The sequence below is a fragment of the Lepidochelys olivacea genome, assembly GCF_965140295.1.
Source record: "Lepidochelys olivacea isolate rLepOli2 genome assembly, chromosome: 26".
NCBI lineage: Eukaryota > Metazoa > Chordata > Testudines > Cheloniidae > Lepidochelys > Lepidochelys olivacea.
This window is the reverse complement of record NC_140436.1, coordinates 7,002,126-7,026,075: the sequence shown is the minus strand read 5'-3', so window position 1 is coordinate 7,026,075 and position 23,950 is coordinate 7,002,126. Positions and strand designations below refer to the sequence as shown.

The window sequence follows — 23,950 nt, the reverse complement described above, 5'->3', positions numbered from 1 at the left end:
TGTAACTGAGGATCAGACCCATGGTTACAGAAGCTGACTTTAGGATTTTCTGTACTGATTTAAAACTAAATTAACTGAAAAAGGATAATATTTTCCTCTCTTTCTAAGCTGTGGGTCCCCATTAAAACAGCAAGGTATACAGTGTAGCAGCGTGCATGGAACTTGGAGGGAGGAGCACAGGTTGCAGGAGAGAAGCGTTATGAGCCTGCACCAGGAGTCAGTCTGTGTGCACATGGCTAGAGCGCGCGTCACAGTTGCAGAATCTCTATAAATAGGTGCTTTAATGAAGAACCCATTTAATTTTACAAGCACGTAATTCTCTCGTGGAGTTACCCAGCACACAGAACATGAAACACAGATTGCCTCTATGCCAGCAATAACATGTTTCAGAGTAACAGCCGTGTTAGTCTGTATTCGCAAAAAGAAAAGGAGTACTTGTGGCACCTTAGAGACTAACCAATTTATTTGAGCATGAGCTTTCGTGAGCTACAGCTCACTTCCACGGTATGCATCCGATGAAGTGAGCTGTAGCTCACGAAAGCTCATGCTCAAATAAATTGGTTAGTCTCTAAGGTGCCACAAGTACTCCTTTTCTTTTAGCAATAACATGGTGAATCCCTAACTACACCTAAGACCCTGTCTCACATTACCCTTCTGGGTAGGAGTAAAAGTGATTTTTTTTTCTCAAAATATGGTGTAATTCACCCCTTTATGCCAGGATCACAAAAACTAATTCTCAGAAATTTTCTTAGGGATTTAGTTTAACTTCAGGGCAGTACTCACTTCCAGACTGGTGCTTGATCTAGAGGACTTTTTGATAGGATCTTCTGATTCCCAGGTAGTGTTGGTTACGCCGCAAGTTTTTGGGCCTTCAACATCTTCCAGGCTTTCATATTTAAAGACTGCATGTTCCTCGCTGTCTGTGAGCTTCAGGGGTTGGATAAGGTATCTTTGACCCTGGCTCTTGAAATATCCTCTGTGAAACATTTTTTTAAAACCCTCAGATTAGAATGAAGGTGAGGATCTTTGCGAATCCATAGGATTTTATCAAAATAATAACGACTCACATTTGTGGAGCACTTTTCTCCCCTAGTATAAGGATCACACTACACACCAGTGTAATAGTACACAGTAGAATTTTAACTGCTCTCAGATACAATACACCACAGGAAGTAAAGAATGCCATGACAAACTGAAATTCTAGGAGAAATTAGATTAGAAAAGTAAAACCTACTCAAACTGGAATTAAGCCAGTGGAACAGAATTTTGTTCATGACTTCTATACTGATGAGATCTGTCTGAAAAATGGAATTTTGATTCCATGGGAAATTTGATATTTTGGCATTTGTGTTCATCCTAAATCAGGAAGAAAAGATAAAATATCGAAATGAAAAGTTCAGTATAATTTTACATTGGAAATGTCAAAATGTTTTGTTTCGACATTTGTGATCAAAACAAAATGTTTTCACATTCAGAAATCAGAATGTTTCATTTCAGTGTGTTAACCTGAAACAAAACATTCTGACAGAGAATTCTGCTGAAATCAATCTTTCCCTCAGAAAATTTCTATGTGGATGAAACCCCATTTTCTGATGGAAAAATATTGCTTCTTAAATTGTTTGACCAGCCCTTGTGCTAATGTTCCCGGCCCTTCAAATTGTGCAATGGAATCTTTAATGGTTACAAAAGGACAGATCTTTGAATTGATTGTCTCGTGCAAAAGACTGGATCTCTAACAACACTGCTCCACCTAACACCATACTCAAGCACTGGTTCAGCATTGAATGAGAAGATGAACACCTCCTGCTGAACCATCAACATAACTTCCCGCAGCACATAAGTGTTTAGTTTCCTATCTAGTATTAGAACCAGAGTGAAAATATGCAGTTGCACCTCCTCCAAACAATTGCTGATACCCTCTGGCTTTTTCTTATCCTTTTTCCTTTTCTTTATAAACTGTTTTCCTCAGAAGTAGATCTGTAGGATAACTACTCAGACCCATTCTCATAGTGATTTCACCCTTATAGAGCTAAACTTTTGAGATCTTACTGATTCATAAGACTGGATGCAACTCTGACTGTAAATAAAGAGCAAGTGAACAAAAAGTCTTGTAGATTTAAAAAATACATTCTTGTGTCATTTCACCATGAAGACCATTAGCTACAATCTTACTTCAAACCACTGCAGGCACTGATGCTTGCTTCTGAGTCATTATCGTTTTGGATGTGACCATCGTAAAAACAGTGGTCCTGTTAGGAAACAACGATAAATTGTCATATTGGGCCAGATCTTCAGCTGGTGTGAACTGGCTTAGCTCCAATTACGTCTGTAGCGTTATGTCATATTACATTATCTGCTGATTTGTCCCATTTAGATATTATAATTTTTCTCCGAATATTGTTTTTTGTTTTATATCAAATCTGAGTTACGGTGTTCTGGTCAGAAAGGAGATTGGTACCCCTCTACCATCCACTTTAATTGCCTATGCTTCCAAAAGGAAATTATGACCTGTGGTACCTCCTGCTTGAAATGGAAATAGAGGGTGACAATTCCCAGGTCAGTTGCAGCAGCTCTGTGTTGGTCTGTTGGCACAAAGGTACCCTAACTTTGGCAAGTCCAAACAGTACAGGCTTTCCGCTCCATAGAAGAATCTTCAAATGGCTTACAGCTGCCAAATTTATTTGCCTTCTGTTGCCCTGATTCAGCAAAGCACTTTTTCATGTACTTAACTTTACACATGTGTTACCCAGGTTCTCAAAGTTAAGCACGTGCTTAAACGTGAAATAGGGATAGGATTACTCCTGTATTTAAAGTTAAGCACATGCTTAAGTGCTTTGCAGAATCAGGGGTCAGATTATGTTGTTTCAGCATGACCCCAGTGCAGGAAAGCACTTAATTATGTGCTTAACTTTACCACGATTAAGTCCTGTCAAGTCCCATTGAAGCAAAGAATATGCTTAAAAGTGAACATGTGCTTGAGGGTGAAATTTTCAAAGGTGCCTAAGTGATTTAAGAACCTAAATTCCAATAGAGCCAAGTGGGTTCAATGGAATGCCTAAGTCACGTGGGTGCTTTTGAAAATGTTACCCTAACTAGTTTCTTGAATATGGGCTTGTGAAATAGCATTTAAACCCACATACAAATGTACGACTTTTATTGCTCATGGATGCTGGGTTTCACATTACGGTTTAACATCCATTCATCATGATATGTCAGTTTCTTTACAATAAAAGAATAATTAACGAAAGGAACATTATTAGAGAAAATAATAAACAATTGCTGTACACCTCATGCTGATGCAAATTAAGCCAAAAAATGTTTAATCACAGAGCAGTACGAGCAAAGCTGGAATTCCTCGGTCATACAGTGTATCAGATGTCTGTGCCGCATGCCTTGTTTGGAATAATCTTTAACCAAATGCAAACTTCCATTTGGTGAGAGAAATAAATAGAACAATGAGGAATAGCCTCTGTAATATTAAGAAACGAAATCCTGAAGTCCTTACACGGATGTTTACCCAATCCAAATGTCTATTGTTCCTCTTACCTTCTCCAGGACAAAGAATATTTATTTCTGCATTTCAAATTGTAATTGTTAACAAACATACAATGAACAATGGCTTAAAATTGGGGGGCGGGAGGGGGTTGTAGTTCTGTGGGTCAAGACCCATAGACATAGTTAATTTAAAAAAAAAATGTGTACAGTGACTGCCTTTGTGCTTATAACTGAGTAACTGATTGGTCATGGTCCAAGGAAGCCATCTGGTATAACCTGTAATATATTTTAATGCATCTGCTGTGTGGGTGGGAGGCAGGGTGGGTGGGGGTGTGTGTGTGTGAAGGTGTGTTTACCTGAGTTCATGATCTCACTGAGATTAGGCTCTTAAAATGAATAACATTTGCTCCTTTGTGAAACCTAGTTATGCGGTGGAAAGCCATAGAATGTTTAGTCTCAATGAGCCCCACTCCCTTTTCTCCGGGAATTCCAACAGTGTTCATAAGCTATAGACGTGTTCATAAGCTATAGATGTGCAAAAGGTTTTCTTTGTTATAAAGAAAGCTATGGTTCAGATTCTCAAGTGGTGTAAATCAGTGCAGTTCCATGGAGGTCAAGAAACACAACCTCATTCACTCATTCATCGAGGTGAGTGAAGCTATGCCAATTTATACAAGCTTAGAATCTGGACCTATATCTTCCATTATAAAGTGGATTGTTCTGTTGCTAATATGCCGGCGAATCTCACATGGAACACCACGTGATTACAGATTTGTAGAAGAGCCTTCGTATGTTACCTTGATCTGAGGGCTTGTTGTCACTTCTTGACCCTCATCTGAGTAATGAGTTTCAGAGTAGTCCTTGGCAAATAGATCCCTGGAAAGAATACAATGGGCCTGTTATTCCAGCAAATAATGATGCTAGAGTAATCAAGGGAAGAAGTAATTACATAATGAACTTCAAACCATTTTGAAACACTAGCATGCATAGTGGTGTTATTTTTAGCATCAAAAGACTGGAGAATTAAGGCCGCTGGACAATTAGGCCTCTTCACAACCCTTATCCAAACACAGGGAGAGTTCTAAAGTCAAACCAAAGCCCATTCATTGTATTAATACAAAATAACTTCCTGAGAGTATAAGACAAGACCATTTTTAAATACATATATGGGCCTGATTCTTTCTTGGGCTATACCTTGGGTAGTCATTTGTGCCATTTCAAAGTGAGTGTGAAACACTACTATTCTGATGTGTTAGTGCTTTACACCCACTTTGATTAACATACAGAGCAATGGAAGATCTGGCTCATCTATGTACAAGACACACATACATATAGAGATTGATCAATACTTTCCATTATTGCCCTCTGTTTATAAACAGTTATTTATAAGTTTGTCAAACTTTAACCCGGGGGGATGAAATTGTCCAGACTTGGTTTGTAGTTAAGGCTGACTTTTCTTCACTGTAAGTCTATCTACCTTTAGAAAGACACACATATAGGTGTAACACACTAAATAGGTGGACATGATATCCCTGGAATACATCCTTTTAATTTGGCAACCACTGAATACACTGCATTCATTTTGCATTCTGACTTGCTTGCATGCACGCTAATCACCAGTAGCTCAATCTTGCAAGGTTCTGAGCACTCAAGGTCCCAATCCACCAGAGCACTTAAACAGATGCTTAATTTAAAGAACCAGAGCAGTGCCACAGAGGTCAGTCATGAATTGGGGCCCAATTCACTTCAGCTAGTACTAATGTTCCAAACCTCTGTGAGCAATTTCAATGGGTCACCGTATTCTTAAACAAAGGAAGCTAACGCAAAAAGGCTTCCCAATTCCTCTCCCTCTGCTCCCTTGAAATATTTTGAATAGATTAAAGCAGGGACTAACCTTTATTTGTTGTTTCTATTTCTATTTTTGATACATTTAATATAAACCGATTGCCACGTTAAAACATATTTACACAATCTTTAAAAACATGCCACTTAAAACATACCTAAACTGACACAATGTCAAACATAAAGAACTCAAAAGACACACCCGGCCAATGCAGAATAACGATTACACGTTATTTCATGTTTGCTCTCTATGGGCCGACAGCGTTCTGATATACTCTGTTTTGTATTATAGCCTCTTCTCTATGTACCTTGCCTATACTATACATGTAGACTAAACTCCTCAGGCTGGGATGTGTTTCTTATTTTGCAAGATTAATTCAGAACCCAGTAAGGTTTAGAAGTCTGATCACTTGTGAACTGTCAGGACTATTTCTTTGTATTACTATTGTAATATTTTCCATTCTGAGAGAGCCTATGCCCCCCCCCCCCCCAGGAATCAGAGCTCCGCTGAATTCGGCACCGAACAAACATAACGCAAAGACAATCCCTGACACAATCCCCCGCACAATTTATAATCTAGGATTTAGACAAGAAACAAGAGGTTAATTTAGGCAAATAAGTAGGAGTGAGAGAACAAAGTTAACAGTAGAGGCAGGTATGATTTCATAAATGGGCAGTAATCGTAGTGATAGAGGTCACAGAGGGTGGCCGGCCTGACCAGTGCTATCCTAGCTGTCTGTCGGTCTACCTATCTACCTCTTGCATTTTCATAATGTCTTCCTTCTGAGGATCTCAGGATTCTTTACAAATGTGAATACACAATACCCTGAAAGTAAATCAGTATTATTATCTCCAAGTTACAGATGGGGAAACTGAGGCACAGAGAGGGGCTCACAAGTCAAGTTTGCTGCATCCAAGGTTTTAGAATCCAAGAGAAAGCAGCAGGAGCTGCAGCAGTGTCGTTATAGTCACAGCAAATGTCACAGCAAATGTCCACATCAGGGACCATCTACTGTTTTGGAGTTCTGTCATGCTGGCCGGGCTCTGCCAGGGTGCCACTGATTCTGTTCTAGTCTGTTCTATTCTATTCAGGTTCTTATTCTGCTGCCATCCCTATGATATCTGAGAGTTAAAATTTCAAATACACCCATCTCTTAGGAGCCTAAGTCCCATCTGCTTTTCGAAACTGTATCCTGAGTGCTTTATAGTATCTCTTTCCAGTGACCTGGGTGATTAGAGAGTGATGATGTTAAAAGAAAAGAAATTGAACTTACTTATTTTTTTCTAGATGAAGTATCACTTTCTCGCCGTTGACTTTAATTTCGTATTGCATCCTGTCGTCATATTTTGCCTGCAAATATTTGTATGTTATAATATCGAGATGAATAAGCACCAGCCTCACTGTGAATTTACTGGTCTTGAGATGCCAACACCAACTCCCCCACGACAATAAACCCGCTGCCAGTGCTAGACTAAGCATCAGCTTTTAAATGACTTGAATAAATTGATCTCTAAAATCTAAAGTCTGCTTTCAAAGGTACATGTACATCTCTGCTGACTTCGAGAGGAGACTATACTTAAGACCCAATTCTGGAAAGCACTCAAGGACATGCTTAACTTTAAGCATGTGAATAATCCTATCCCTATTCATCCAAACACCTAAGCATGTTCTTAACTTTAAGCATTTGAACTGTCTTAGTTGAACTCAGTGGTATGTTATATCCTTTTCCCCACTACCCTTTGTCTGTCTTGTCTATTTAGATTGTAAACTTTTCAGAGCAGGGACCATCTACTACTCCCTGTTTTATGCAGTGCCTAACACAATAGGCACTTGGTGGATAACTAGGCGCTATCTCAATAAGAGTAATAATTATTAAAGTGCTGAAAGTTAAGCATGTGCTTATGCTTTCCTGTGTTGGGGCCTTCATCCATAGGGCTCAAAGTACTTCATAAAGGGCAGCAAGTCTCACTGTCCTATTTGACAGATGGAGAAAGAGGGATCAAGAGAAGTTTAAGTGACTTACTCACCCTCCCCCAGCAGGTTGGGTTGGTGGCAGAGCTAGGAGTAGAACTCCGTCTTGGACCCTACCCACTGATTTGTCCCACCTCCACCCAAAGGTTGATTTGCGGATGTGGTTGTGCTGCACGCTTCGGGTCTAAAACTCAACACCCTGGAACGCGAGGCGCTTCCGCTCTTCTGTTTTCCACTATCCACCCACCGCTCTACTTTTGAGCAAAAACGTGCCACTAATGCCAACGAATGAGTTGGTTTGCTCTGTGAATAAACGTATGGTCATAAGCTAGGAGGAGACTCGTCAATCACATTTAGCCTTTGCCACCTACTTTTGCTGTGTGACTGTCACGGCCTGCCCTTGCAGGGGAATGGATCCAATAGTCTAGTTATTCTGTTCCATTAGTATGATCTGATGTCTGGATCTAACTTATCTTGAAAGTTAAGTACACTCTGACCCAAGACAAAACTCTCCCATTCCCATGCAAACAAATAAAAAATGCCTCCTTTATTACCCCATGGTTGGGATTTTGGTTTCCTGCTACATCTCTTTTATGTAATTGGTGTAATTTTTGTGGGTATACCACTTCGTAGTCCTTCACCCCCGGTAATTGCCTTCGTGCAGTCCCTAGGGGAAACAAAAAGATTTGTCAAAACAAAGGTATTTATTTTATTTTTTTTTTAAGTTCCAGAGTTTCTAAATGCTGTATTGTTTTATTTAATTTTCATGCAATTCATAGAACCCTATTCTAGCACTGCGTGATTTTTATATCAACATATTGGGCCAGATTTTCAAGATGTCGCCTTTACTTTTGCATTCGCTGTTTTGCAACTGATGCAGGTGATTCTGTAGAGTTAATGATCTCCAGGCTCTGTTACAGAAAGTTGTTCAAATTAACAAAGAATTCCTCCTGTATGGTAGGTAAGTAAGTTCACAGCATTCATGGGTAGTTGGGAGCAATCTGATTCATTCTTTAGAAAAAAGAAAAGGAGGACTTGTGGCACCTTAGAGCCTAACCAATTTATTTGAGCATAAGCTTCCGTGAGCTACAGCTCACTTCATCGGACGAGTACTTCATAAAGGTACTGTAGCTCACGGAAGCTTATGCTCAAATAAATTGGTTAGGCTCTAAGGTGCCACAAGTACTCCTTTTCTTTTTGCGAATACAGACTAACACGGCTGTTACTCTGAAACCATTCTTTAGAAATATTTTCAACTAGTCTTTTCACAGAAATAGCTTGCAGTTAACCTTCCACCTATAGCATGTTTCACCTACTATATTTTACTGGGTGTGATTATGTGCATGTGATAGTTGAAAACTTTTCTTTTCTCTGCTTTTTATTGTTGTCTTTTTCTCTCCTTTTGTTCAGTCCTCTCCTACTCCTTGCTCCCACTTTTTATTGGGGTTTTATACAGGAGTATGAAATATGTTTTGTTCCTTATGAGAACACTTCATACCAGCTGTTTTGTATCAATATAGTTGTGTACAAGGACGCTTGTAGGAGAAAGAGTGGTTCATAGATTTGAAAGCCAGAAGGGACCGTTACGATCAACTAATCTGGCTTCCTGCATAACACAGACCAAGAGATGGTGGCCACAGGAAGGAACTGTAAGAGATGGCAAGAGTAATATCAAACCCTTAGACTGAGGGTGTGCCCATCATTGGTTGGTTGGATTCATAGTCTGTGTTTGTGGTTAGCCCTTCAGCTACTGCGAGAATATCCATGGACAGCAACAGCCATATTGGCTTTTTTTCTCCTCTTCAGCAGGCCAGGAGGTTGCAGCTCTCTCTTCTGGGTGCAGAGTTGGTGAACACCGTGTTTCCATAGAACTGAGCTACCATATTGCATTCCTCATGCAGAAACTATCCCCAGTCCATAGCACAAGCAGTTGGGCACCACATGTTGCTGAAACCAAGCGCAACACTGGATTGTGCGGCCAAAATTTGCAAAAGTTAAGAGTGGTTTTTTTGGTGCTTTGGATTTTGGGTTTCCAGCCTGCAACAACCTTAGAGGATCTGATTTTCATGAAGGGCTAAGCAGACGTGCTCTAAAAATCAGGCCCTGCTAAAACATCTGTCTCAAGTTGGGCACTGGACAAATTGGACACAAGTCTCTTTTTGAAAATTTAGCCTGAACTCATTAATATTAATAATCTGTGCTGAGACTGCACCTTTCACTTGAGGATGTCAAAGCACTTTACGTGCATGGATAAGTCTCAAAACACGGGTGTGAGACAGGTCTTTTTATTAGCCCTATTTTGGAGGTGGGTAAACTTAGGCATAGAAAGGATAAGTAAGTTGCATAGTGAGTCAGTGGCAGAGCTGAGAATAAACTCCAAGAGGCCAGATGGCTAGGCATGTGATCTAACCATTTTGCTCTGCCCTTTCTCACTAGAGTAAGTTGAAAAATTTCCAGCAAAATATCTTTTTTTCTATGGAAAATGGCTTGTCAATGAAACAGAAATTTTGCCAAAAAAGTTCTGGTTTTGTCCCAAAAAAGGGGGGGGCGGTTGTCACTGAAAACCCGAAAATCTGAATCTTTGTATGCCAAAATCAGAAAAATTTCAAAGGGAACTATCATCGGGGAAAAATTCATTTCACAGACGGCATACAGGTGCTTGCATACTAGAAGTATCAGTTGGTAGAATATGGATATTTTATCCAGCTAAGCATATGTATTAGTATGGCCTTTGGGGTTGGACAAATCGAGTTCACTCCTTTTGAGGCTATTTAAATGTTCTTCAGATTCACACAAAAGCTCTGTCGATATCCAAGCCCAGGGTGAGTTAAATGCTAAAAGGCCCTGAGGCTATGAAACTTTGGCAATGGCTGACTGATAGCACGCTTCATTGTGAACAGATGTGCACAACACTACTCACCGTGCCAGAATACAAGGAAACCAGTTACATAATCAGGGAGCCTCATGGTTAGTCAGTACATCGGTATGTGCACAATTTGCAATACCCGGCAGTTGTCTCCTGCGCCATTATTGTATGGGAAAGCTGCAGTCCGTATTAAGGGTCAGATTGTACCTTGATGGGCACCTGCCCGCACTGGGGGCAATTCAGAGCTGCATCAACTCAGTGTTAGCTCGAGGGCAGATAGTTCTTTGGGGCAGGTGCATCCGGCTGTCATGGGGGCTGGTGAGTAGGTATGGGTGGGCATTGTGTTAAGGACGCCAAGAGTAATGGTCTCAAGTTGCAGTGTGGGAGGTTTAGGTTGGATATTAGGAAAAACTTTTTCACTAGGAGGGTGGTGAAACACTGGAATGCGTTACCTAGGGAGGTGGTGGAATCTCATTCCTTTGAGGTTTTTAAAGTCAGGCTTGACAAAGCCCTGGCTGGGATGATTTAGTTGGGGATTGGTCCTGCTTTGAGCAGGAGGTTGGACTAGATGTCCTGAGGTCCCTTTCAACCCTGATGTTCCATGATTCTAAGGAAGGTGCAGCAGGCTATCCTTCTCCCCCGACTTTCCCCACACACAGTGCATCTGGCTATTTTCACTGCTTGGTGTGCAGATGGGAGCAGGACCATGGCTCTTTTCGGGTGGATTGCAACCAAATGGATGACAGCAAGGAGTTGACCTTGCGCTGAGGAGGGCCCAGGAGCTTGAATTGTACCTTCCTTATGCAGAGTCGTCTCCTCATCCCTTCACTTCCCCCCTTGTGCTATCATAGTCTGGCCCTAGTCATGTTACCAGTGCTCTTTTGGCAGTGTGTGTCTTCTGTCCTACTTGAAGAGCAAAATTCTCGTCTCAGGACTCTCAGATCTCTATTGGGTATAATGCTGAGCTCAGTGCAAGGGCAGGAGAGCAGATTGCATTTCAGATGGGCATTGTGGATTTGGCTGTGGGAGCCCCGTCCTTATTAAATTATTAGCTAAGCCTGTAGCTCTGGCTAGATCTGATCTTGCTTCTAGATCCCTCTGTTACACTCGACAAACTCAGACTGGGGCAGAGCATCTTTCTTCTGTGCACTGCTCCGAGGTCTGTCTCAAAGCGCATGAGTGTTTTTGAAAAATCTGATCTATTTCATGTTAACAGGTTAATTGTGATTATTTCTCCCACTCAGAAACATAAATACAATTTCCGCTCAGGCTGCACAGGATATGTGGCACCTGTGTATCTTTTATATACTAGTGACAGCTAATGTCTGTTTACTCTAAATATTACTCCATCATGCTCTACACCGGCCTCTGCTGAGTAACCCCATGATCTTAACCCTGGGCTCACTTCTCCAACCTTCTGTACAACCCCTTTGTTGCATTATATCTGAGCCCGCAATGCATGAAAGCACTTAGGCCCATAGAATCATAGAATATCAGGGTCGGAAGGGACCTCAGGAGGTCATCTAGTCCAACCCCCTGCTCAAAGCAGGACCGATCCCCAATTAAATCATCCCAGCCAGGGCTTTGTCAAGCCTGACCTTAAAAACTTCTAAGGAAGGAGATTCCACCACCTCCCTAGGTAACGCATTCCAGTGTTTCACCACCCTCCTAGTGCAAAAGTTTTTCCTAATATCCAACCTAAGTCTCCCCCACTGCAACTTGAGACCATTACTCCTTGTTCTGTCATCAGCTACCACAGAGAACAGTCTAGATCCATCCTCTTTGGAACCCCCTTTCAGGTAGTTGAAAGCAGCTATCAAATCCCCCCTCACTCTTCTCTTCCGCAGACTAAACATCCCCAGTTCCCTCAGCCTCTCCTCATAACTCATGTGTTCCAGTCCCCTAATCATTTTTGTTGCCCTCCGCTGGACATTTTCCAATTTTTCCACATCCTTCTTGAAGTGTGGGGCCCAAAACTGGACACAGTACTCCAGATGAGGCCTCACCAGTGTCAAATAGAGGGGAATGATCACATCCCTCGATCTGCTGGCAATGCCCCTATGTATACATCCCAAAATGCCATTGGCCTTCTTGGCAACAAGGGCACACTGTTGACTCATATCCAGCTTCTCGTCCACTGTAACCCCTAGGTCCTATTCTGCAGAACTGCTACTGAGCCATTCGGTCCCTAGTCTGTAGCGATGTATTGGATTCTTCCGTCCTAAGTGCAGGACTCTGCACTTGTCCTTGTTGAACCTCATCAGATTTCTTTTGGCCCAATCCTCCAATTTGTCTAGGGCCCTCTGTATCCTATCCCTACCCTCCAGCGTATCTACCTCTCCTCCCAGTTTAGTGTCATCTGCAAACTTGCTGAGGGTGCAATCCACACCATCCTCCAGATCATTTATGAAGATATTGAACAAAACCAGCCCCAGGACCGACCCTTGGGGCACTCCACTTGATACCGGCTGCCAACTAGACATGGATCCATTGATCACTACCAGTTGAGCCCGACAATCTAGCCAGCTTTCTATCCACCTTATAGTCCATTCATCCAGCCCATACTTTTTTAACTTGCTGGCAAGAATACTGTGGTAGACCGTGTCAAAAGCTTTGCTAAAGTCAAGGAACAACACATCCACTGCTTTCCCTTCATCCACAGAGCCAGTTATCTCGTCATAGAAGGCAATTAGATTAGTCAGGCATGACTTGCCCTTGGTGAATCCATGCTGACTGTTCCTGACCACTTTCCTCTCCTCTAAGTGCTTCAGAATTAATTCCTTGAGGACCTGCTCCATGATTTTTCCAGGGACTGAGGTGAGGCTGACTGGCCTGTAGTTCCCAGGATCCTCCTTCTTCCCTTTTTTAAAGATGGGCACTACATTAGCCTTTTTCCAGTTGTACTTAACTATAAGTCCAATGGGACTTAAGCACATGCTTAAGTGTTGTCCTGGATAGAGATGCTTTCCTGAGTCAGGGTCTACCTTAGTTTTTAATCTCTTTGCAGCAGAGAACTTCTGCATATTGGGTAGCATCTAGTGTACGATTAAGTACTATTAGCATAAAACATAATAGCTGTAACAGACCAGTTGCATAGGGGTCTTCTAAGATAGTTCCTTCAGGAAGAACTTGATTGTTCTGGATTGCTACAGATTCCTTTGTGATGTTGATCATATATGTGGGAATATACACGAGTCCATCTATCTTCCTATCCCAGGTGGCTGCTGTGAATCTGTTACTCGTACATTATTTCCATCTACCATGATCTCCCTTTCAACAAGCTTTGAGATAGCAGAAGCCATATGACTGATGCACTGGACCAGCGGTTCTCAAACTGTGGGTCGGGACCCCATTTTAATGGGGTTGCCATAGCTGGGATTAGACTTGCTGGGGCTAGGGCCCAAGCCCAAGCCTCACTACTCAGGGCCAAAGCCCAAGCCCCACTATGCAGGGCGGGGCTCAGGTTATAGGCCCCCTGCCTGTGGCTGAAGCCTTGGGCTTCAGCTTTGCCCCCTTCAGGGTGGCGGGGCTCAGGCTTTGGACCCCCCTCCTGGGGTCATGTAGTAATTTTTGTTGTCAGAAGGGGATCGCGGTGCAATGAAGTTTGAGAACCCCAGGTCTAAACTATTCCAGAGAAGATCGCGCTTTGTGTCCTCGAAACGCTATTCTGTATCCACAGAACAAACAGCTCAGCTAAAACTGCTGAAATGCATTCACTTTACTTTATAAGGCGATCAGAAATAGTCTCACAATGGGAAGGAAGGCCCCTTTATTATTCCCCGCAGAAAGAGGCTGCACCTGGCCCCAGAGTGTTCTGGGCCAATGGGCAATATGTCTCCTAGTTCTTGCATTGCTGCTGCTAGAAGAAGCTGCCAGGCTGGGGAAATATGTAGTCGCCAAAAATGTTATCCTGTGCTGCCTTCTGAGCAATATTAGCCATTGTGTTTGTGACGGGCTGGATCACAGAAACCCCCTGGGAGCTGCCACCTGATGTGCCAAGACTACTTCTGCCCCTGCCAGCGTAGGACTCCAGCACCCTGTCTTGCTCAGCCAGACACGCCAGTTTGCTCCAACCCAGAGCCAGGGTTTTTGGGCTCCCCTCGGGGGAGACACGCCTGTGTCCCCCAAAAGGGAAAGAGACCTTGATGCAACTGCGGGCTCACAGTTACCAGCTATGACAGACCTTTCACTAGCCAGCAAAATTCCCCCCTGCCCCGTTCACTCAGGTTGGGTTTGCTTCCAGCTCCAGAGTCTTTGGGCTTTGTTCTCACCGCAGGAGTCACCAGGACCCCCACTTCCCACTCCAGGATACATGTCTCTGTGCACCTCTTCCACTCCATTACAGCCAGTTCATGCTTCTGGGTCTTAATAGCTTTGTCTTTTAAATCCAGGGTTTGCTGGTGGGCAACCTTTTCTTTTTCCAGGGCAGCCTTTTCCTGGGCAAATTGCACATCAATTTCCATTTGTTTTCCCTTTAGACTGTCACTCAATGAGCTGGGATACCACAGAGGAACCCCCTCCTGCCAAAACAGGCACCCCTTCACTCTTGTCTAGCTAAGTTAAGACACTCCAGTCAGCTTCAGCACAAAGAAAAGGAGTACTTGTGGCACCTTAGAGACTAACAAATGTATTTGAGCATAAGCTTTCGTGAGCTACAGCTCACTTCATCGGATGCATAAAGTGGAAAGTACAGTGAGGAGATTTTATATACACACAGACCGAGAAAAAATACACATTGTAAGGAGAGTGATCACTTAAGATGAGCTATTACTAGCAGGAGAGTGGGGTGGGGGGAGAGAAAACCTTTTGAAGTGATAATCAAGGTGGGCCATTTGCAGCACATTTCCAGGAGTTAACAAGAACATCTGAGGAACTGCGGAGGGGGGGATAAACAAGGGGAAATAGTTTTACTTAGTATAATGACTCAACCACTCCCAGTCTCTCTTCAAGCCTAAGTTAATTGTATCCAATTTGCAAATTAATTCCAATTCAGCAGTCTCTCCTTGGAGTCTGTTTTCGAAGTTTTTTTGTTGAAGGATAGTCACTTTAAGATCAGAAATCGAGTGACCAGACAGATTGAAGTGTTCTCCAACTGGTTTATGAATGTTATAATTCTTAACATCTGATTTGTGTCCATTTATTCTTTTATGTAGAGACTGTCCAGTTTGCCCAATGTACATGGCAGAGGGGCATTGCTGGCACATGATGGCATATATCACATTGGTAGATGTGCAGGTGAATGAGCCTCTGATAGTGTGGCTGATGTGATTAGGCCCTATGATGGTGTCCCCTCAATAGATATGTGGACACAGTTGGCAACGGGCTTTGTTGCAAGGATAGCACAGACACAGAGGTTGGAGCACACCCATCTTCAGTTCACTGAAACAGATGCACTCAGCTCAGGGGCTTCTTCGTTAACAGAGACTTTCACAGCACCCAGTGTTCAGCCTTTCTGGGCAATTTACGACCTGTGCAGTTTTAGCTTCTTCTGATCTTCCCTCTTACTTATTTTGCTTCCTTTTCTGTCCCTACTTCCCTTGCCCAAAATAAGCAAACAGAAAATAACCAAACAGGAACCACTTTGTCTGTTCTCCAGCCACTACACTTAAAACTTACTTAAAATCACTACCGCTACCTCAAAGCAATCTGCTGTGCACAGATCCTGCCCGACTACACCACTGTGACGGGTTGGATCACAGAAACCCCCTGGGAGCTGCCACCTGATATGCAAAGACTACTTCTGCCCCTGCTTTCCTGCCTTGCCAGCTTGGGTCTCCAGCATCGTGTCCTGCTGAGCCAGACACGCCAGTCTGCTCCAACACAGAGCCAGGGTCTGAACCACATCCCCCCAAAGCTGCAGGCTTGATTGAAAGCAACTTAGGAAATGTGCCTGTCCTTGACACTCAGATGCCGAATTCCCAATGGGGTCCAAACCCCAAATAAATCCGTTTTACCCTGTATAAAGCTTATACAGGGTAAACTCGTAAATTGTTCGCCCTCTATAACACTGATAAAGAGCGATGCTCAACTGTTTGCCCCTGGTATTAATGCATAGTCTGGGTTAATTAATAAGTATTAAGTGATTTTATTAAATAGAGCAAGTAGGATTTCAGTGGTTCCAAGTAGTAACAGACAGAACAAAGTGAATTACCAAGCAAAATAAAATAAAACATGCAAGTCTAAGTCTAGTACAGTAATAAAAATGGAATACAGATAAAATCTCACCCTTAGAGATATTTCAATAAGTTTCTTTCACAGACTGGACACCTTTCGAGTCTGGGCACAATCCTTTCCCCTGGAACAGCCCTTGTTCCAGCTCAGGTGCTCGCTAGCAGATTTCTCATGATGGCTGCCTCTTTGTTCTGTTCCACCCTCTTTATATATCTTTTGCATAAGGCAGGAATCCTTTGTCCCTCTGGGTTCCCACCTCTCCTCAATGGAAAAGCACCAGGTTAAAGATGGATTCCAGTTCAGGTGACATGATCACATGTCACTGTAAGACTTCATTACCCACTTGCCAGCATACAGGTATACAGGAAGACTTACAAGTAAAACAGAAAGAAAAGGAGTACTTGTGGCACCTTAGAGACAAACAAATTTATTTGAGCATAGGCTCATGCATAAGCATGCAATCAATCATCATTTTCCACAGATTGCATCTGATGAAGTGAGCTGTAGCTCACGAAAGCTTATGCTCAAAGGTGCCACAAGTACTCCTCTTCTTTTTGCGAATACAGACTAACACGGCTGCTGTAGTAAAACAGAGCCATCTACAGTTAATTGTCCTGGTTAATGGGAGCCATTAAGATTCCAACCCACCATTAATGGCCCACACTCTGCATAACTACAATAGGACCTTGGAGTTATAGTTCATATTTCTAGTTTCAGATACAAGAGGTATATATTTATATACATAGAATGACCACACTCAGTAGATTATAAGCTTTGTAATGATAACTTACAAGAGACCTTTTGCATGAAGCATATTTTAATTACATTATAGTCACACTCATCAGCATACTTTCACAAAATCATACAGAGTGCAACATCACAGTGTTGCAAAGTGATCTGAATGTAAATGACTATGCCGTCCCCACTACATTAGAATGACTAATACTGGTACCACGGAGGTTCAGCCAATCCTAACTGCTGGATCAGAGTATTATGGCTACTCTGGACCAGTTAGATCTCCATATCCCTATAGGTTCTTTGTCACCAATCCAGAACTGAGTCATGAAATAGTCTCGAATATCTATAGGAAGAGCCGCTCTTGTTTCCCAAGATGCTCTTGTTTCCTCATCCTCTAATCCAGCAGTTCTCAAACTGTGGGTCAGGACCCCAAAGTGGATCGTGACCCTGTTTTAATGGGGTCACCAGGTTTGGAGTTAGATTGTCTGGGGTCCGGGGCTGAAGCCCAAGCCCGAATCCCACTGCCTGGGGTCAGGCTTCAGCTGGGGGTGGTGGGGCTCAGGTTACAAGCCCTGGGGTTTCACCTTTGGCCCCCCAATTGGGTGGGCTCATGCTTCAGTCCCCCCTCCTGGGGTCGTGTAGTAATTTTTGTTGTCAGAATGGGGTCACAGTCAATGAAGTTTGAGAACCCCTGCACTGGACGACAGCTACTCTCCTGTTTTGGACAGATCATGCCCAGTGTGGATCATATACTAGTACCACTGTGATGTGGTGTGCAAGCTCTTGATATCCCTGTCTGTAGCATGGAACCATGTCCAAAATTCATTAGGATCACTCGAGTGAAAGGGCATTAAGATGTGCAGAACTAGAATCTGGGTCTGGGTCTCCTGGGTCCAAATTGGAATGAAAACAAAAAAAAAATCAAAGTTTCCCAGAAAATGATTGGGGCGGGGGGCAGACATTGTATTGGGCCATTCAAAACATTTCATTGTGTTAAAGTTGAAATGCTTTGTTCTGATTTTTGACTTTTTAAAATGTTATGCTGTATCATAATTTATAATATAAACTAAAATACATTTTGAAATGAAAAGTCATTTCAACGCATACCTTCAAAAGGCTTTGTTCTGAAAAGGTCAAAACGCTTCATTTCAACTTTTGTTTTTAAAAAACTGAAACTTTGTTGAAATTGACACATTCCCATGGAAAGTTTCTAGTTCAATGACATGTTTGACTCGCTGTGGTGGCATTTAAAATGGACTGGGCAAAGCTTTGGCAAATATGCTGAAAAGTAGGGAACATACATGTCCATGACGGAGGTGGCAGGAGAGACATCTTAGATGACCCCAATGGCCTTTTTCCATCTCCCCTTGTGTACGTGGATATGTTGTAGTCTGACTGTGCAGTAGTGAAGTACGTGCTAGAGGTATTGTGGTAATGAAGAGCTTACTAAGGGTCAGAAGAAGAATTTTTCAGCTTCTGCACTGAAGAACATCAGTGTATCATGACCTGATTTTCAGAGGTGCTCTGCACATGTGACTTCTCTTGAAGGTGTTCAGAGTCTCTGAAAATCAGATTCTGTCCTATGAGACATCACAAGGCCTATATACCACATAGGCCCCCTTTAATCCCGTTGCAGGGGGGTGAATTTCACCCTAAAGGACAAATTTTCAAGGGTTCAGCACCTACATTTGGGACCAGAATTTCAAAAATAGGTCGGCTCCTATTTTAATCACATAAATAAAGCCCAGATTTTCCTAAGTGCTCAGGACCCCATTGTGACCCTTGTAGCCAGATTTTCAAAAGAGCTCAGCACCCAGCGAACGTTGCGTTCTATGGGTCTGATTTTCCAGCTACTCCATTTGAGAAGTACTTCCTTATGTAAATAGTTTCAGTGAAATCAGTGGATCTCTTCAGTGAATAATAGGACTACTTGTGTGGGCGAGCACTAATCAGAGAGTATGAGTTGCTGAAACAGCCCCTTGTTTGGTTTTGTCTAGAAGAGGAAAAGTCTTTGAGTGGTGTCACTGAAATCAACCTAACCAAAACTTCCTATTGCAGATTCAGGGTAACGCCTTTAGCTTGATTTTTAGCAAGTCAAATTACAGCCTCCGTTGCTCAAGTTAGGTTGGGTTTCGCTAGGTAGCCTGATCTAAACCTGACCTTTTCTCTAGTCAAGACAAGCCTTATGGTTTAATACCTTTGTGTTGTATTTCAAATGTGGATTTTTAGCTACAAGATTCTGGGTATGTTAAGTAAGCAGTTATATTTTGTTCTGTTTCTAATAGTTTTCCTAGAGTCAGTTCTTCAGAGTGAATGTTCGGTGTCATCTTGTTTTGCTTCAGGCATGATTTTAACTCAGTTTTTTCTGAGCAAGAAGTTTAGTCTGGATCTGTTACAACAGGTTAAAAAATTGGTGATAAGGCGTAAATAAATACTGCAATTTCCCAACCATCTTAAATCAGGAATTAAGACCACCAGTTAGTGTGGATCTACATATGAAAATGAAATCTGTTTGATCAAGATATATAAAGTCTCAAGGGGAAGATTTTCAGAACTCTTCACAAGAAAATGCATATAATTCCATACACACTTCTGTTTAATTCTATACATAATATATGTGTGCACTGAAGACCATTACAAGTCCAAGTGACCATGAATCGCGTGTGCAAATTTGTGCATATTTGTGCATGTCATGTTCTGAAAATCTGCTCCTGATTCAAATAGCAAGCAAGCAAGAATACACTCAAAAACTAATGTATGGCACCTCATATAGAATATGGTTAAATAATTATACTTACTTACTATTGAAAGGATTTAATATATAACTATTTAATCATATTCCGGGTGATCTCAAGGTATTATCCTGGTGCTACATAAATATTACATGTTTATCATTCTATTTCAATTGCAAGTAGAGGACTTCTGTTCATTTAATTCCAGTAAAATTATTTCTTTTACAATTAAAATGTTGTAAATGCAACAAATTATCCAAGTTGAATACATTCTCTCACAATTGTTGAAAAAATGGCTTTCTCACTTCCTCAGAACAAACTTGTTCCAAGTCTTGAGTCAATTTGTGTCCAGTTTAGTCAATCGGGTAAATATTTTCTTTACTAATCTGCCTTTCTCAAGAATTTTAATGATTACTTGTTAACTTGAGTCGTGAAACAAAAACCTCTATATTCAGCAATGCCATTGTCTTCAAGTGACTTCATCTGGTGTGAGTACAACAAATGCAATCATGGTTCTTCAGTATCAGCCACCTGTTAATAATTAAAAGCTTACAAAAGCTATAGAAACTTATCTGTCACTGTACTTAGCAGCGATTTGATAAAAGGGGAAAAAACTTACCTCGGTGTTGAGAAAGGAGCAAAACTGTAGAAATAAGAAATACTTTAATCATTTCAGCTAAGCCTGGAAAGCGGTGTCCTTGCTTTGAGAAAGACTGGCCTCTAGCTTCTTCCTACTTTAACCTGCCCTGCCTTCTGCAGTGAAGGAGGGAGAATGAGTCCTTCAGCTTTATTCTTGTTCTTACATGAGGAAGTGTTTACTAAAGGTGTTGCACAATTTTCAAGTTACAGCAATGCCACTGCATGCGGAAGTTCCTGCCAGTGAGTTGGTGTCACTTGAATTGTGATATATTGATTGCTTCTTTCAAATGATTTCACAGACCTAGTGCCTATCGCCAAAGGGACTGGAGTTGTCCGAAGACTGTTTGTTTTTATTTAGCCTGGCTGGTAGAAAACAGACATGGCTGCTTACAATTCTTTTTATGCCATTAGAGTTGGGATTATATGTACATTCATGCCTTCATGTGTAAATACAGGGCTAGGGAAGAGAGGATAAGAGACTGGAATGTTGAGCACCTTCCTTCCATGGAGAATTAAAGATATGCAATGGATTTCAGCACCACAAAGATTTCAGGTCCTGACTTATCAGCATTTAATCAATGTGAATTTCAGTTTGTGCTGATTAACATTTAACATGTAAGGAAGGGTAGGGCTCTGAGCAATAAGTAAGGGGAAAGTAATGGCCAGTCTACGAATCATTTCCATTTTATAAACACTGCACTTGTGTCCCCTCCCCCATGACGCCTGCATTAGTGATGTTCGTTTTGGGCTGATGATGTAGATTCATAATTACAGAGGATTTGAAGATTGGGAAGTGAAAATGGAATTCATGATATAACTAATGAGAACAACCAGGAAGTCAAAAATCTAGAGGGAAAGAAACAAAGTAAGTTTCTACAACTTAAAACTTGTCTACGCTGCAAAGTTGTACTGCTTTAACTATACCAGTGTAACTTGCTTTATGCCAGTTTGGCTTTGAGAAGTGTCCTAACTATATTGGTATAAGGACAGGTTTCAGAGTAGCAGCTGTGTTAGTCTGTATTCGCAAAAAGAAAAGGAGGACTTATGCATCCGATGAAGTGAGCCGTAGCTCACGAGAGCTTATGCTCAAATACATTTGTTAGTCTCTAAGGTGCCACAAGTCCTCCTTTTCTTTATATTGGTATAAGCCATCTTTATACAATACAACTCTGTCCACACTCAGTGTTTTTTTTCCCCCCTGCTATAACAAGATCAGTAAAAATCCCATCTCCTAACAGAAGTAGTTTTACCAGTAAAGCTTTCAAGTGAAGAACAGGCCTTACTTAGGTGTTTACACATAGATTTAGGTGTCTATCTTGAAGCATCCCCATTTGGAAATATTGGTATTAACCTCCATGTTTTTCAGTTTTAACCCTTGGTTAAAAACATTTGAGAACATGTATTTGATCTACAGGGTGCAGTGAGAGTTCGGGGTCGGTCTGTCTGTCTGTTAATCAGTATTGTAAGTCTCAATACACTGAGCTTTCCTTAGTAGAGTCTAGTTTCACAAGGATTAGTAGGACAAGTCCAAGGCTGATTGCAATATGTAAGTCTATCAGTAGAGGTAGAAATTTAATAAAAACAGATTCCAAGACAAGGGCCCAATTCTCTGTTGCCTGGTACTTTTTGTAGTCATTACACTAAGCTAAAGGTATTGCAAAGTGGGTGTGTAACTCTACCAAATTTATTAGAGCATAAGCTTTTGTGGGCTACAGCCCACTTCATCGGATGCATAAAAGGGAACATATGGTAAAAAGATAGATATATATATATACACACACACATACAGATAAGTTGGAAGGTACCATACAAACTGAGAGGCTAATTAGTTAAGATGAGCTATTATCAGCAGGAGAAAAATACTTTTCTTGTGATAATCAAGATGGCCCATTTAGACAGTTGACAAGAAGGTGTGAGGATACTTAATTTAAGGAAATAGATTGAATATGTGTAATGACCCAGCCATTCCCAGTCTCTATTCAAACCCAAGTTAATGCCAAGTTCTTGCCAGCCCAGCATCTCCTCCCTTTTTCTCTACAGCTAATCTGTAGCCCAGTTAATTCAGTGGAAGTCTTGCTATTGTCTTCAAGGGACTTTTGGCTCTGTCCCTTAAATCCTTCCATAAAACCTACATCTTCCATGAAGCCTTCCCCTCTCTTGGTCTCCCTGCATTCGCCTAGCTTACCCTGTTTGGTCTTAGTTGTATTAAGGTCCAATCTCACAAGGTGCGGAGTCTCTCCTGTAAGACTAACCAATTTATTTGAGCATAAGCTTTCGTGAGCTACAGCTCACTTCATCGGATGCATACCATGGAAACTGCAGCAGACTTTATATATACACAGAGAATATGAAACAATACCTCCTCCCACCCCACTGTCCTGCTGGTAATAGCTTATCTAAAGTGATCATCAGGTGGGCCATTTCCAGCACAAATCCAGGTTTTCTCACCCTCCACCCCCCCACACAAATTCACTCTCCTGCTGGTGATAGCCCATCCAAAGTGACAACTCTTTACACAATGTGCATGACAATCAAGTTGGGCTATTTCCTGCACAAATCCAGGTTTTCTCACATCCCCCCCACCCCCATACACACACAAACTCACTCTCCTGCTGGTAATAGCTCATCCAAACTGACCACTCTCCAAGTTTAAATCCAAGTTAAACCAGAACATCTGGGGGGGGGGGAGGAAAAAACAAGAGGACCTCTTGTCCTCCCCTCTTGTCCCCCCTCCCCCCCAGATGTTCTGGTTTAACTTGGATTTAAACTTGGAGAGTGGTCAGTTTGGATGAGCTATTACCAGCAGGAGAGTGAGTTTGTGTGTGTATGGGGGTTGGGGGGATGTGAGAAAACCTGGATTTGTGCAGGAAATAGCCCAACTTGATTGTCATGCACATTGTGTAAAGAGTTGTCACTTTGGATGGGCTATCACCAGCAGGAGAGTGAATTTGTGTGGGGGGGTGGAGGGTGAGAAAACCTGGATTTGTGCTGGAAATGGCCCACCTGATGATCACTTTAGATAAGCTATTACCAGCAGGACAGTGGGGTGGGAGGAGGTATTGTTTCATATTCTCTGTGTATATATAAAGTCTGCTGCAGTTTCCATGGTATGCATCCGATGAAGTGAGCTGTAGCTCACGAAAGCTTATGCTCAAATAAATTGGTTAGTCTCTAAGGTGCCACAAGTACTCCTTTTCTTTTTGCGAATACAGACTAATACGGCTGTTACTCTGAAACCAGTCTCTCCTGTGTGATACTGAGTCCCCTCACTTCCCACTCAGGCCCATTTATAATCTAAGGAAGGGCCTTAGATCACAAACTCTTTGAGGCTGGGATGCTTTCTGTCTTGTGGAACAGCATATGCATAATCTAAGTAGATGATCATGAAAACTCTGTCCTAGGTCCCTCCCTCTATTCCTTCCTTCCCCTTTTATTTCAAAGGAATTCATTTATCATTACAGCTTCCTGCCCAATTCGGCTAGGTTTACTGTATTT

General features: G+C 41.9%; 1 protein-coding gene across 1 annotated transcript in view; it reads right to left on the bottom strand.

Annotated features, from left to right (window-relative positions):
* The window catches only part of LOC311513511 (zinc metalloproteinase-disintegrin-like NaMP), a 50,866-nt gene extending 30,297 nt beyond the window's left edge, over window positions 1-20,569 (bottom strand). Inside the window, exons 1-6 of the mRNA XM_084615400.1 lie at window positions 20,436-20,569; window positions 7,864-7,976; window positions 6,612-6,688; window positions 4,293-4,371; window positions 2,173-2,249; window positions 784-976 (exon numbers count right to left, since the gene is read on the bottom strand). Of these exons, the coding sequence (XP_084471526.1) occupies window positions 784-976; window positions 2,173-2,249; window positions 4,293-4,371; window positions 6,612-6,688; window positions 7,864-7,976; window positions 20,436-20,487 (591 nt within the window). The 5' untranslated portion in view covers window positions 20,488-20,569. The remainder of the gene's footprint in view (window positions 1-783; window positions 977-2,172; window positions 2,250-4,292; window positions 4,372-6,611; window positions 6,689-7,863; window positions 7,977-20,435) is intronic.
* Between the last annotated feature and the right edge of the window lie 3,381 nt (window positions 20,570-23,950).